Raw genomic sequence first — 15,576 nt, forward strand, 5'->3', positions numbered from 1 at the left:
TGGAATAGTGTTGACAGTTTCTGAGATGGCTTGCCCCTTTACTGCAGACCAATGAAAGAGGATTTTTTTTTGTGGGTGGTATAAACAACTCACATATTCTTTTTTTTTCAATAATTATACAAATTTTTTGTAGGTGCTATGGTTTTACAGGTTGCATGGTGAGGCAGTTTTTATAGGTTGTTCTTTAGATTTTTCAATAACTCTTGTGTCGAGTGTCGAGCAAGGTTGATTCATATGATACAAATCACCTTTTATTTCCACTTTTTTATTTATTTTCCCTACCGTTAGTTTTATATAGCGCCCTCTCCTGTTTGATGGTGTTATTTCCATTCTAGAATGGTCGGGTCCCTGTAGTTTCGCAATCGTTCTCCTATACCAAAAGCATGCGTCATGTCTGAATACCTGAACCCGCGTTACTAGCGACTTATGAGTGGCATACAATTTTTTACACTTGACTTTGCTGACAAATACATGTCAATAAACTCGATAAAAAACAACAAAATGGCTCAAGATTTCTCCGTGGTCACGGCCAGTTATGCCAACTTACAGATAACCAGCACCCTGAACAATTTCCCATCGGAAAAGCGATTTCAGAAGGACATGACGATCGGGACATTAAAGGTAAACCGAACGAAGAGAATGCCCGAAGAGAATACAAATTAAAATGTTGAAAATTTTTTAGTAACCATGGACGGTAAATCAATGAGATAGAAGGAAAAGTTTCCGTATGGCGCCACCACTTTTTCATTCGATATGATATAATATAGTATCTAATTTACCTCAATGAGATATCCCTTTTTGTAAAAATGAGTGAAAAAGTGGTGGCGCCATACGGAAAGTTATCCAGATAGAATTTACTAGAAAATACCCCATGTTTTAAAACTTAACCATGAAGGAAAGACCAACTTTACTTTAGAGTTTGAATTAAGTACTGTCACTGTCAGTCTTCATTGTCTTGTGTCAATTTCATGTGCACCATGGTCATGATGGTGCAGTGGTGACACGGTCAAGATAATCAACTCTATTTTTATCATTTATTATTTTGATTCTGAATCTGATCAGTGACAGTGATTGAGTTGACACACCTCTTGCATTTGCAACTCATTCTAACTGTTAGAAGTCTTTGCTCACAACACACAGGACCTACGGTTTTAAAAAACATTCTATATCCTGACACTTTTTTTCATACTCATTTAAAAAAAAGGAATATCACATTTGAATAAATATGAATGTTTATGATATCAAATGAAAAAGTGGTAGCACTAGCAGGGTTACAAAAAACTTTCTTCATTATGTCCTATCTCAGAAGAATGCAGCACCAGCAATATTTGTGTCGTCGCCGAGTGGATAAGAGCACCTAACTCAAGCTCTGATGCTTTTGTTCAGCAGAGTGTGGGTTCGAATCCTGGTCGTGACACTTGTGTCCCTGATGAGCAAGACACTTAACTATAATTGCTTCTCTCCACCCAGGGGTAAATGGGAACCTGTGAGGGCAGAGATGGTTCTTGTGATTGGTTTAGACGAGTAGTGCATATATTGCACACAGGCTGTATACTCCCCAGGGACCTGAGATGGTTTAAGGAATGATTCAAGGCCCAGTGACCAGGGGTAATAATGTCGGAAGCGCTTTGAGACACCCCTCGGGCGTGAAAAGTGCTATATAAAAACGGTCTATTTGTGAAGACTCTTGCTTGAGACACAAGTGTCAAGACCAGAGTTCGAACACACTCTCTGCCGATCAGAAACACTAGAGCTTGGGTCCTTGGTTCTTATCTGCTCAACCGCGACACGCCAAATATTATAATGCAGGAATCTTTTCTCTTTGTTTACTTTTAGGGTAAGTTGGAGATGATCACTGGATCATCCAGTGCAGCCATGAGTCTTCAGCTTTTCAACAAGGATGATCATTTAGTGATCACAATGAGCGATGACGCAGCTCTACTTGGTTCTTATCCAGTGGATGATGGCATGAGGATACATGTGAGTAAGCAAAACAGAAGTTTTCATGGTCATATACCCCGTGTTTTAGTCCGCCCTGTGTGCAGTGTGGCTTGTTGTTTATTTCCAACGGGCATTTACACGATTCATAATATCACACACACTTTTCACACTGTTCACCAAGTGTAATAATCTAATAATTAAAATTTATATTGTATTATTAATAATTTTGTTTCTTTTGTCCTCCTACATATATAGGTCGTAGACAGTGACCCAAATAGATTGCGAGGGGAGTTTGAAGATCTGTCCAAAGTTGAAAAGTTTGAAATCTCAGCTGAAGAATATTCCAAGAGAACAGGTTTGTACTCAGTCTGTGGCTGGAACAAGTTCTTATCAACTTTGTTTTTAAGTTACAGCAAATTTTGAAATTCAATTTTGAAAAGCACTGCATCGTATCTTGATTGGTAGATTCTAGCTAATATATGCTTATGGAAAACTGTGTTTAGATCATGCATAGAATTACATGGAGTTCATGGTCTTTTTTGCCCTGGTTTTGGTCTTGGTGCCTCTTCAACAGTTTTAAACAGACTTTTAAAACTTTCCAACGAAAATCGCCTTGCCCTCTCCCAGATGAAATTCTGGGACAATTCTATTTTTAATACGCATACATTTGTAATTGTTTTGAAACTCAATATTCCAGACTCTGTACAAGCATTCAAGAAGAAGCTCAAGGTGGGACAGTACCAAGAGTTGGACCCTGAGGAGGCAGCGAGGCAAGAGGCCCTGAAGAAAGAGAAGGAAGATGAAGAGGAGAGGTTAGCGGGAACAATTACTGTGGGGTCAAGATGTCAGGTCAATATACCCGCTACACCACCAGTCAAAAGAGGAACCGTCATGTTTGTCGGTGAGTCACCAATCATGCTATTTCCACTCATTTTTTCCTTGTACATTTCCGAAAGCTATTCAACCATTTTAAAACCCATTTAAGTGCACCGAACTCCCCCCGGGCCCAAATTTATAGAGCTGCTTAAAAGGACATGTTGCCTTTGATCGGGTGAGTTGGTCTATGAAAAGCAATTTGTGGAGTCAAGTTTTCTACTTTAATACATCTTTCTAACCATATGCATTTCATAACAAATGGTTTCATATGCTTTTCATGGACCAACTCGATCAATTTTTAATTTCTGTTTTGCAATTCGCCAGACACACAAGGCCTGAAGGCCACTTCAAGGTGTGGGCTACAATTTTTGTTCATCCTGGGGCCGTTGCCACCTTCTCCTAGGGCTGAAACAGGGTTACTCCCTTTACAGTCCATACAGATGTAGGCTTGGGTATCATCAATCCGAAGCCTGGCTGGTAGAAAGCACTACCTCCCCAACTTAACAAGGCAGCGTGTCCCTTTAATTACAAAAAAAGCTACATGTTAGCACAACAACACTGGGATTACCAGGTTAAGGTTGCCAGTCAAAATACTAATCCACATGTATCCTCTGTATCTGGTATCCTGCTCAGTTTTGCTTAGCGAGTAATTATTAAGCACTTTTTGCTGCTTAGACAGCTCTATGAAATTGGGCCCAAGATTCGAATCCAGTGCCCTAGACTGCTTGACCATTAAATATTGCAAGGCCAGTAAATATTGCTAAGCATGCATTCTTAGGTGGCTGACTGGTTTCATAGAAGTGCGTGATGAAACGGCAGATCTTCGGTACAAGGTTTTTTTTTACAGTCAATTTATTAAGTCAACCACCTGGGCCCAATTTCATAGAGCTGTTAAGCACAAAAATTTGCTTAGCATGACATTTTTTGCCTTGATAAAAACAGGATTACCAACCAAATTTCCACGTGATTTTCAGGATAAGCAAAAAACAGCTGTATGCCAGTAACAAGCAATATGAACAAATGAAAATTTGGTTGGTAGGCCTAATCCTTTTTTTATCAAGGAAGAAATTTCATGCTAAGCAAATTTTTGTGCTTAGCAGCTCTATGAAATTGGGCCCTGCACTCCATACAAGAGGTTCACTTTGATAGCACACTTTTCTAACACTATGTAATCAACTCTCCAAAATTGAGAGAACATTTTAATGTGATTATTGTTCTTCTTGGATGGCTGGAAATTGCCTTAGTGGGAAATGATAATAATTTGACATATTATCTATCATTGCAGGTAAAACGGACTTCAAGCCTGGGTTCTGGGTCGGCGTCAAGTACGATGAACCTCTGGGAAAGAATGATGGGAGGTAATTAATTCTTGCTATTTTGTTTTATAGATGACAGATATTTAATTCCGTTATTACCACTTAAATTCATTCCAAGCATAAACTATATAATAAAAGTTCCTTTGGTGAACCTGAACCTGTAACTTGAGTTTGCCATCTTCAATTATTAAAACTATCATGGAATTTCATTTCAAGGTTGTTGTTTTTGGCTTTTACTAACAAGGTTGTACTATTTTTTATTTTACCTTTTTTTCAGTGTTAAAGGCAAGCAGTACTTTGAGTGCCTGCCAAAGTATGGTGGCTTCGTCAAGCCACAGTTTGTGGCCGTTGGTGACTACCCGGAAGAAAGCTTTGATATGGATGATGACGATGAGATGTGAGGTCAAGAATGAAAGGATCCAGAGGTGAAAATGTCCATAGATTTACATTAAACTTACAGGGTTTGAAGATAATGATAGTGGAAAGCTTCCCTTCAAATACTACTTACTGAGGTGCTGTAGTTTTTGAGAAATGATTAAAACAATGTCATGAAAATACGTATATAAATGCTTAAAATAATTTTCATGACATTGTTTCACTCAATTCCCCAAAACTACAGCACCTCGGCACGTAATATTTTCAGGGAAGCTTTCTACTATCATTATCTTCAAACTGTGTAAGTTTAGTGTAAATCTGTGGACATTGTGTTTTTTGTCCTACAAAAGTTACATACACCCTTTAAGATGGTCTATTTAGAGGGTTGAAGTCAGCCTTGTTCCCATGGGTAATGCTTGTATCCATCACTCCTGTCCCTAACCCATGGAAGGAAGACACTAGCAATCAATGAGAGGCCTTTGGACGATCATTTTTTTAACAGGTCTCGCCAGGAGTCACGTGCTCAGACTTAAGCAAGCAATACTGAGCATGTGGGCGCAAAAAAGGATCGTAATGTCTGCTGCCACCAATGTCTCAAAAGTCTCCCATTGGCTCCTGAATATGAATATTATAGACCATGTGACCTTTGTTTACAATAAGTGTGACCTTGTACATTCTTTGAGTATTCTGGCAGGCACTGTACTACACTGGTTCTATGGGAAAGTTGACATTTTGTGTCATAATTTCCTCATAAAATCAAGAGTTATGAAAGTAAAAGCTGGACAAGTTTTGAGCAATCTCCATAAAATATAAGATTTTATATTTTCTTCCGTTGAGCTGTGTACAAATCATGCCTGCAGGAAGTCCAGGCTCTGTGGCTCTTTTGTAAACATGTGATGTCACAGGTCACATCGTCTTTATGCGCATGCTTGTTGGAAACATTTGAGCACCTTCAGGACGCTCATCTCGCATTCGACAAGATGCAAGTATTTTGAAACTATCGCTCATCAAATAAATCAAGTTTTGCGCAGTCATTCTGAACTGCATGTCATCCAGCTACTTGTTTTTAAAACAAAGTAGCTGGATGACAGTAGAATAAGAGGGGAGTAGTTGCTATCATTTCTGTTATGGTGTATCTTTTTGTTGGTTACTATGCTTGAACGCACTCACAGAGTAAATCAACCATTTCAAATCAAATCAATTCAATTCAATTCAATTCAATTTATTGGTTCATCACATATGAAAACACATGAAATTTGTGTTCCAATGTACACCGTTTTTAAAAAGCACATAAATCGACACCAAGTACTGTACATCATTTAGAAGACAATTATATATACACACAAAAACCACACAGACCTATTAAACTGTAATAATATATTTGCACATAAATTAGATAATTCAAAGGGTTATAATCGAGCAAGGCATGCTGTGATAAAGTGGTGCTATGAGATTGGGAATGAGGTTGGGTTCAAATATGTAATATTAAGTGCAATTTTGCTCGCCGCATGTAATTTTATGTGGAAAAATTAATGTTTGTTAAAATGTACTTGAAATCTTAACTTACAACAAATACTATTGAATTAAGCTTTAAAACGTGTAGTCAGGCAGAGCTTTGTATTCAAGAGTTTTGTGTACAGCTTATAAAATCACCATATGAAACCACAGCAAAAATGTTATTGCTCAAAGTACATGCATTTTTTGGAAGAGGATGGTGGGGCAGGGAAATTGTAATTGTTGATTTTGAATTTGAGGTCTGGGCCAAATTTCATAGAGCAGCGTAAGACTGGAAGTTTTCTTAAACATGTTCTGCTAAGCAAATATAAGCAGTTACCAGTCACTAATGTGAGATAGTACTTTGGCTGGTAACCTTATTCTGGTAAGCATGAATGTGCTTAAGCAGCTCTATAAAATTGGGCTCTGGAAGTTGTTCGGTGTTTTTGATTACTTTTTTAAGGGACACCAAGGCCACTTCTTGTGAGAGAGAGGGGCCATGGACTGGATGAAATTGCAGGCTCGATTATTAATGAAGTGAAGATTCTGCAGCTGTAAAATGATGGCATAAATGCTGTGATTTTCCTTCTTTTTCAAAATATCGGTGCATTCCTTTTTCTTTTTTCATTTTGTTACTCATTACCCATTGAATATGTTCCTCAGTAATTGGACCAAATTTTCAGACAGCAGTGAAGCAAATGTTTTCTTGAACTTTTTCATAGAGCTGAATTTTTGCTAAGCAAACTTTTGCAGGATACCAGTCACAGCTTGTACATGTGTGATGGTGTGATGTTTAGCTGGTAACCTTATTCTGGTAAGCACAATTTAAATAACATGTATCGATGAAGTATGAAATTATGGATCCAATCTGTTACTCTATTTGATCTATGAATACAATAAATGGGCCTAAAACTTATTTTACTTTTACCTACATTGTAATATACCTATGTAAGTACGATAATTTATAAAGCTTTGCTTTTAATTAAACATTGTTGTGTTGTACATAAATTTTTTGTTCAGTTCACTTTTTGTAGTGTGTTCAGCATGGTGTAAGGCAGAGTCTCACACAATTATTTGAACAGTTTTGTTTAACCTCCGCTTTGTATATTCAAAGCAATGTCACTCCAGGCCACTGACTGCAGTGGGTAAGGGTTTTAATAATGGTAAAATATCTTTAACAGCTGGGGTAAATTATCCCAAAATGTCTGTTTTTGAAAGTTTATCTCAGTTTGGGAAGGTCATCATAATTGATCCCAGTTTGGAAGTTTGAACATTTATCCCAGTTTTGAAAGTATACCCAAGTTTATCACAGTTTGTGGTTGTTTATCCCAAATTATCCCAGTCTTGAGTAGTTTATCCCAATTTATCTAAGTTTGGGTAGTTTATCCCAATTTATCTAAGTTTGGGTAGTTTATCCCAATTTATCTCAGTTTGAGTAGTTTATCCCAATTTATCTCAGTTTGGGTAGTTTATCCCAGTTTATCTCAGTTTGGGTAGTTTATCCCAATTTATCTCAGTTTGGGTAGTTTATCCCAGTTTATCTCAGTTTGGGTAGGTTATCCCAATTTATCCCAGTTTGGGGTAGTTTATCCCAGTCTTGGGTAGTTTGTCCCAATTTATCCCAGTCTTGGGTAGTTTACCTCAATTTATCTCAGTTTAGGTAGGTTATCCCAATTTATTTTTAGGGGAAGTTTATCCCAAATTATCTCAGATTTGGGGTAGTGTAAGTGTATCCCAATGTTTCTATTTGGGGGTAGTTGTGGCCAACTGCTTGAGCCAATATAAACACATTGGCTCAGGCAATTTTTGACAGCAACTTAAAGCTTTGTTCCAACTCAAGCCTTCATAATGTAGTCCGCTGCAAGTGATTTAAGAAATAACCAGAGAGTGCATCTTCAGAGCACCACTCCATCTCCCTCTGTCAGCTCGGATTGAAGCTGTGCCTCCTTAGCCATTGCCTCTCTTGTCAGTTTGTGATTAGGACCAAGGGTAAGCTTGTAATCTGAAAGTAGAATAGACAAACAAGGTGTCATCAATTCATCACCTCTTCACCAACCAATTATAAATTGATAGTGAAAGTTTATAGGTCGAGTCGGGCAAGTTCTAAAAGCAACCATCTGCACTGCATGACTTAGCACAAGAGTGGTGTCTAAGAGTTTCTCGCAGTCTCAAAGAAACAATAGTGGAAATCAAATTGAGATTTTGTTTTCCTTACAAAGATTGCATTGAACCGATGGCCTATAAGTTATCATGTTTGGGATATCCTTTGAAGATTTTTTCTCTCTTAATTTTAGAGTAAGCGGCGTAGCCAGAACTTTTTCCAGGAGGGGCAAAGGGTTGTTTTGTTTTTGTTTAGATGATCTTCCTGTCAAGGGAACTCTGCAAACTCCCACAAAGGGATATAAACGTCAAGCTGCAACAGCCAATCTCTTTTATACAAACATTGGTTTAACATTTATGATTATGAAATGCACAAAAACAAGAAATTGTGATCCTGTAACTAGATGACAATACTTATTCGTGTCATTGTGAAATCAGTGGAAGGTGGAAGGGGGAAGGGTAGGGGCCATTGGAACTTTTTTTAAAGAAGTACCTTTGACGACGTTGTGTATGATCGGCAATACCTCTCTCCTGATATTGAGCCTGATAGGATATGGAAGCTCAACTTGCTCTTGACGACTGCGCCGCTGAATGACCTCCATGTGACCTTTGTACTAGTTGATGAGATGAGAAAGAAATCTGAGTTTTAATTTTTACGTGGTAAGAATAGACAGTGCAATTTTCACACATAGTTATTTTTGAGAAACTTCGAGTTTGAAAATTGTGTAAATAATTATGTGTAAGTGAAATTTTAGTGAAAGAAATCATAAGGTTTTATAAACATGAGACTTGCAGTCTAATCTATTTTATTGTATTTAATACAGTTTTATTTGGTTGAATGAAGCTCTTGTGTTATGTGTTGGACAAATCCATGTCAAACTCAATCAGCAATATTCATTTCTTCGAACAACTAAAACAGGACAAACTTTTACCTTTTCCATGGATTTTAATTTGACTCCAGCTTGTTTCTTTGATTTGAGCTGCCATTTCATCAGGTTGGTGACCACGTTTATTGTGGCAACAAGTGAGTCTATTAAAAATAAAGAAACAATTCAAAATATTAATAATTATTTGATACACAAAATAAGGCTCAGTTTGTGTAACAATAATTAAATACACATCATATAATCATATTTTGCTATATTTCAATCTTTTTTTTTATAAAGACATTTTGTAAAGTGCCTAATGCAAAAAGCCTCCAAAGGGCATAACGAGAACGATAAAAAATAAAATGAGTGAAATATACAATTACAAATTTTTAAAAACATTGTAAAGAACCGAATGGTTTATGCATATGAAGGCTAAAATTTGTAAAAAGAAACGGTGCGTAAGAAAATTCTGTCACCATAAGAAAAAAATTGAAGAAGCTCTTTTAGTTGAAGAAAGCAATTACCGTGAAGGGGAATAATGGTGAACAAATTCAGATAAGATATCGATGAGATAAAGCAAATGGATAAAATAAGTCGACATTCCTACCTCTTTTTACACTGCCGTCGGCCGTCATATTGGGTTCAGCACCTGATTGTTCCGTTGATGCAGATGCAGATGGCTCAGGATTCTGAGTTAATTTAAACATACAAAGGCATAGGTACCTGTATTGTCACCATAGTAAGTGTGTGTTTTTGAAGTCAATAGGTCGGCCTCACAAAGATAGTCTTAACTTTCGTACTAAGTAGGACTATTTTGGGGGTTCCTATTTTACGAGTTATAAAAACTTAAGGCCAATCAACGACCCACTAATTTGAAATAGCGCCCTCTCTTACACTTACAACACTACCATGAATGGACATTCCTTGTAGAAACAAAACAGAATCGATTCTTGCCGAGATTCGATTCCAACTTTTCATAACTCAGTGCTACTTTTGCCTATAGATTAGCGTGGCATTTTCAAAAATTAGTGTTCTTTGAAAATATCGATTCTACTAATCGGTTTGTTTTTCAGCTGATTCTATTATTTGGAAATCGGTATCATTGCAATAATTATTCAATTAATATGCAACTATTAATAAAACTCACCTGTTTTGTTGCTTTGTCCAGATCAAGAATTGCTGTTAGACAAGAAGACAGATGGAAGTGCAAGGAATTATATTCTTTATTTTAAGTCTGGTTTTAAATTTCTTTCTTTGTTTGCCCTCAGAAATTCAGACCGATAATTGTAGGCCTAAACATCACTATATGAAAAGCCTATCGAATTCTTTACCATAATAATTAGTCGGCCGTAGATTTTCATTTTTTATTCATTGATCAGATCATTGCTTTATTACCACAGGCTAAAGTAATACTTATTTTTACCAAACTTTCTTTCAATAAGTGTATAAAATAATTATATTTATTTATAATGATTAATGTTTAAATAAAGAAACATACTCGTCTTCTCCTTTGTAGTAAAATCTCCAGTTGGATCTTCCACTGCTTGGTTGATTTGCCTGCTTTCAGCGATGATTAAAAAAAAAACCTCATACAGATTTGTCAAACGTTTTGTTATTTTTTAAGAGGCAGTTGGTGGAGGAGTGATAGCAAAATAAACGCATTGGGTAGAAGGTAACCAAAGTGTTTGACAAGTTCTTGCGAGATTTCTTCTTGTGAATTTTTTTCTTCTTATGAGTCACTTTTGTAAGAGGGCGATTTTGCATAAGCTTGTCAAAATATTACTTGTCTTGGAAAATTTTCCATCTGTCTTTAGCTTCTTTAGGGGGCCACTTTGTTCTTCGTGGCTCCCGGGGCTTGATGTATGGGATCAAGATCTTGTCATCTAGGGTGTTACTTTTGAAGTAAATTATTTGACACATGACGAAATTTGACGAGCAGGTATTTTGGGAACGTAGTTGTAGTCATGGTGTTCAAGCAGTTTGCAGAAATCGGACGGTTGGTAAACGTTTATAGAATAATTATTCGCTTTATGCAAATCTTTTGTCACAAAAATTTGCAAGATCTGCATAAGTGAATAATTATTTTAAAACGTTTATTTCACGTCCGATTCCTAGCTCACACCATGACTTCAACTACGTACCCAAAATACCCCCTTGCCAAAATTTATTTTTGAGTTCAAATATTTTTCACCGAAAACGCACTGCGGATGGAAGAACTCCAAAATACATCCATCCTGGGAGCCACGAAGAACAAGGCTCCCTAAAGAAGCTAAAGACAGATGAAAACAGGCCGAAGGGTAATGCTACTATAAAATCTGTATGTTCAACATAGATTATAAATACTGGCCTTTTAAAAAACAGGCACAATTGCTTCAAAGTTTATGAGATATGTATTTTAAAAAAATAGGAGGTAGGCCTAAACTTGGTCCAATCTTGCTTGGGATTTTCGAGGAGTGCCTCATGAAAACTGCCACCAAGTCACTTCCGAATTTTCCTGGTGGCAATAGTTAGCAAAAATTCCAAACGGCTGACCAGCCTAAAATTGAAAAGAAAGTTGTCAAAAACGTTGTTTTTATAAACGTCCGCGCATCAAACTCTCGGCAAATACGATCATTTATTTCAGTAGGCCTATGTCAAACATTCATGCGCCAAACTATTTTGGAGAAATCCACAGTTACTTTTTAAATGTAAAGTTTCGGGGTCATGCAAAGTAGTAGATGAAAGCAAATTTGTTAAAGATGAGAAACACTCATGGAGTGAGGGTTGGTCTACCTTGGAAGTTCACTATCAGCATAATCATCTGCTCCGATTGGTCTAAGACTCTTATCCTCGGCTCCTATTGGTTGGTATCTGCCCTTGGAAGATGGGATGGCGCGAAGTGGTTTACCGAATGAGTCCTTTTGTTTTAGCTCTGCAACCAGCGACATCTTGCTTGCATCACTTTTGTTTTTAGCTGTGTGTAATTACATGTACATTGATGTTTAATTTATTTCCTAATAGACCTACGTAGTTTTTTGTTCACTGCAGTGACCATTGTGAATACTATGAGGTGAACAAGTATTTCGAGAAACTTGATTTCTAGAAGCAAGATGGGATCAGGCTGCATCGTTCACAAAAGAAGCATTGTCAGTTTATGAGTAACGGCTCCCTTTGAAGTTCAGACTCGAAGCCGCTTTACGGCATAGTTCTCCACCTTCTTTTATACTAAGTATACTATGGTATAACAAATAATATATTGAGTAATTATCAAGGGGTATGAGTGCACATGTTGCTGTGAGATAAGTCATTGCCTACCTGAGTCTTCCTTGTCTTCTATGACCGCGGATAGTTCTGTTTTGCCTTCTTTAATCATCTCTGGACGCGGCTCAAAGACCTTATCCATTTTTGAGCGAGCAGCTGGCTGTCTTCACTTGTGTTTTGAAAGACAAAATCCGTGGCCCAGTTTTGGGGAAGAAATTACTGGTAAATTCCCTGTAAAACTGATGTCTCGGCCCAAGTCTTTCTCGTTTGAATTGAAATGCCTCGTCAGTTGGTATGCCTATATTGTACAAACTGTGCCTATGGCAGTGAATGTTGTGTCGAAGTTATTGTTGCAACAGGAAGTTTTGCCAAGTTGTTGTTAATTACAACAGGGCGAATGTTTATCATAAATAATTATCGCAAGTCATCATTTTGGACCATACTATGAAAACACGCACACCTACCTCTTATCGAATAAACGCGTGTGCGTGAATGATTTTGAAGTTGGGCGCCCGTCGCCGTTTTACGCCATTACGCTACGCTCTCGCTCCCGGTCCTGTGCGCGGCCCAAACTGCTTGACAAAGTTTCTTTGCTGAGCAAAATTTACTTAGTGGGACACAACAACGTAAACTTAATGTAGTTTTGGCTCGTACCTGGCAAGTACTTTTCTGTGATTAGCACGATTGTTAGGTTACAGACTTTATGGGAAAAAAATAATGGGCTCTGCTCCCTATCCGAAGAGCAAAATAGTAGTAGTGGGGGGAAAGAGGGATAATTGCTGTTTGACAGGGGCGCGGATGTGTTAACCTTTACCCAAACCAAGAGAATAATTGTATTATACTAAACATAATACACTTATATGATATTAGCAGTCGGCTTCAGTGAAAACATTGAAAGTAGTCACTTTATATTCGGAACTCTCAAGCCTAATTAATTGGATTTTAATGTTTCCACAAGAGGGCGCCCTTCAACCGTCCCGTTAGACGAAATTGTGAAGTTTTGACGTAAGGGGCGTCAGTTGAAGAAGTACGCTCGAACTGTTTATCGACAACCCGTCAACCATCCCGACATAGATTTTCATCTTTCGTGTGTCATAAATAAGTTATTTTACCACAAGAGATTGGAAAATGCTGTTTGGTAAGTTCATATAGCTATACTTTAGTGTAATGTGTTTATTTGCATTATATATGTTGGAAAGAAAAAGGGTAGGCATAGTTTCAAAATGAACATGAAGAGTTGACGAAAATGTGTCGTTACGAATGTTGTCCGTTCAATTGCTAAAAAGTGTAAACAATTATTTATATTATACGAGTGATGATGTCACCCTCTGTCACTGTCGTGTTAGTGTCACTGGCAGGTGACGCCTTTGGCAGTTGTGGCTGCAGATTGTAAGTTTTCGTATGCTTGGTTAAATTAATAGTGTGGTCATTATCTTCTGGGTTTATTTTGTGTGAAGAAGCATCTGTCATGTCTGTCTGTTGTCTGATCTGTTGATAAAGTCACTGACTATGTCGGTTTACTGCATGTCCCTGCAACAAACTCCTCGCTCAAGCCAAAGGGACATCAATTTTCCTGGTGTGGTGTGGCAATTAGAAAAAAATTTGTGGTGAGCTCCTCTTATGAAAGTGGTCATTTGGGTTGTCATCTACCCTAGTATTAAAGTAGTCTTGAATGAGCCAGAAAAACAACTGTCTACTGCCAGTGCCAGACTACCTGAGTGTTGCTGGGTGTGATGTGGGGGAGTGTAGTGTAACAGAGTGATGGAACAGCAAAATTATTGGAAATTTTATGGTTCGGCTCTGCTTTCACCCATGATAACTCTGTACCGCATTGTTCTGCCCTTACTACAAGCCATAGTTTTAGACGGCAATCGTAGAATTCTGTGTTAAGCAGTGCCACACATTGGAAAACTAGGGACCCTGCAGACGATTTCACGAAACGCAAGGATTAATCCTAATCTATCTTGAGTAAGAACGAGTAACTCGTCCTAACTTAGGATGGGTTCAGTGAGTTCTAACAAATACAGAACTTAACTCTAGTCCTAGATTAATCCTAATAGGAAGAGTTTGGATAAATCGACAGCTGAGCGTCAAATGTTAACATCTCCTAAGACAAATCCAAAAGTCCAACCAAGACAACTTCATTTCAAATAAAATGTTTATTGGCATAGTGTATCTTGAAATACGTCTGAAATTGATTAGAATTTCATGTGGACTTAAATACTTCAAGGGCAACAAAATTGTTTCTTCTTTAGACAACTAATTTGTTTACGTATGTAGAATAGGCCAATGGCATGACTGTTTGCCTGCTGCACACACAACGTAAGGCACCATTATACTGTAGGGGTGAGAGATTTCTGTAGTGTAGTAGGGTTTTATGATCCACACTTAATCAATTAAAAACAATTGAATATTCACAGTCTTGACTATGTCAGAACTTTTTTCTTTATTATTTATTTTGATTCCATCTTTTACTTGTTTTTCACCAAACCAACAGCGAACAAGTCACCAAATACAAAAAAGGATAATTTAAAAGAAACCTGCTATTTGTATTAAATATTATAATAGTGTTAGAAAAAAATCAACATATTTTCTGAATTAAAATAATAACTAACAATTAAATCTTAAGTAAGATACAAGGGCAAAAGAAGTAAATATACTATGTAAAAATGACGAAAAAATACATTTATAAAAATTAACCATCACAAACATACAAGGACAAAATGATGAAGTACACTCTAAAAAAAAAATAGAATTGAAATATAAAAATGTGTGTAGTTTGTCCTTAAAGAAATAATTAGTTCAACTTTTCATTTAATTATCATCACCTTCAGGCTTGTATGCTTCGTTTTTGAAAGGGCAAGGACACCAAGGCATTTTTTCTTGAAGTAAAGGGCACCCTCTGAGGAAATTGTAAATTTCTAATGTCAGAGCATTTCAAGGGCACCTAGGCAATGACTAGGGGGCATGGAGGCAATCGCCTTCATTGCCTCCTTGAAGTATCAGGTCTGTGCATGTGATTAGTGACGAAACCGAAAATAATTGACACAAAAGCGTGCGTGTATTTTAAACAGAGCATCTGGGTGACTTACAACAAACATAGGTGAGCAACCGTCCATTGTATTAACCAAAAGTGATAAAAACATGTGGGTCATTTATTTGTACTTGAATACAAATTCTAGGATTAAATGTGTTACTCTGTGCTTAGGGTCAGCTTAATGGGATTGCTAGAACTAGGTAGAGTGTTATCAGGACTTAATCAACGTAATACAAAGTATTGATGACATTGTAGTATACTTGGTTTAAATTCTACCATTGGTTTAAACAGGATAAACTGTACTAAAAGCTGTACAACCTACATAATG

At 37.2% G+C, this 15,576-nt stretch overlaps 3 protein-coding genes across 5 annotated transcripts in view; 2 read left to right on the top strand and 1 right to left on the bottom strand.

Moving 5' to 3' along the window:
* The first annotated feature begins 405 nt into the window (after nucleotides 1-405).
* Nucleotides 406-5,045, top strand: LOC139943137 (tubulin-folding cofactor B-like). The gene is made up of 6 exons (XM_071939960.1): nucleotides 406-621; nucleotides 1,837-1,980; nucleotides 2,197-2,296; nucleotides 2,639-2,842; nucleotides 4,103-4,175; nucleotides 4,411-5,045. Exons 1-6 carry the CDS (start codon nucleotides 427-429, stop codon nucleotides 4,532-4,534), a joined length of 840 nt encoding a protein of 279 aa, XP_071796061.1. The 5' UTR covers nucleotides 406-426; the 3' UTR covers nucleotides 4,535-5,045.
* A 137-nt stretch (nucleotides 5,046-5,182) lies between these two features.
* Nucleotides 5,183-12,652, bottom strand: LOC139943149 (uncharacterized). 2 transcript variants are annotated; one of them, XM_071939977.1, is made up of 8 exons: nucleotides 12,266-12,652; nucleotides 11,744-11,924; nucleotides 10,470-10,528; nucleotides 10,119-10,150; nucleotides 9,579-9,660; nucleotides 9,035-9,132; nucleotides 8,596-8,716; nucleotides 5,183-8,004 (listed from the first exon to the last, which is right to left on the bottom strand). In XM_071939977.1, the coding sequence occupies exons 1-8, from the start codon at nucleotides 12,351-12,353 to the stop codon at nucleotides 7,898-7,900; spliced, it is 768 nt and encodes a 255-aa protein (XP_071796078.1). In that variant the 5' UTR covers nucleotides 12,354-12,652; the 3' UTR covers nucleotides 5,183-7,897. The 2 variants fall into 2 exon arrangements, with proteins under 2 accessions (XP_071796078.1, XP_071796068.1); XM_071939967.1 differs by having other exon boundaries at nucleotides 10,470-10,531.
* A 592-nt stretch (nucleotides 12,653-13,244) lies between these two features.
* The window catches only part of LOC139943175 (protein PALS1-like), a 112,452-nt gene continuing 110,120 nt past the window's right edge, over nucleotides 13,245-15,576 (top strand). For both annotated transcript variants that reach the window (XM_071939992.1, XM_071940008.1), the window contains exon 1: nucleotides 13,245-13,349. The gene's annotated coding sequence lies outside the window, so the exon portion shown is untranslated. The remainder of the gene's footprint in view (nucleotides 13,350-15,576) is intronic.

This window comes from Asterias amurensis, chromosome 1 (assembly GCF_032118995.1).
Source record: "Asterias amurensis chromosome 1, ASM3211899v1".
In the NCBI taxonomy this organism is placed as follows: Eukaryota; Metazoa; Echinodermata; class Asteroidea; order Forcipulatida; family Asteriidae; genus Asterias; species Asterias amurensis.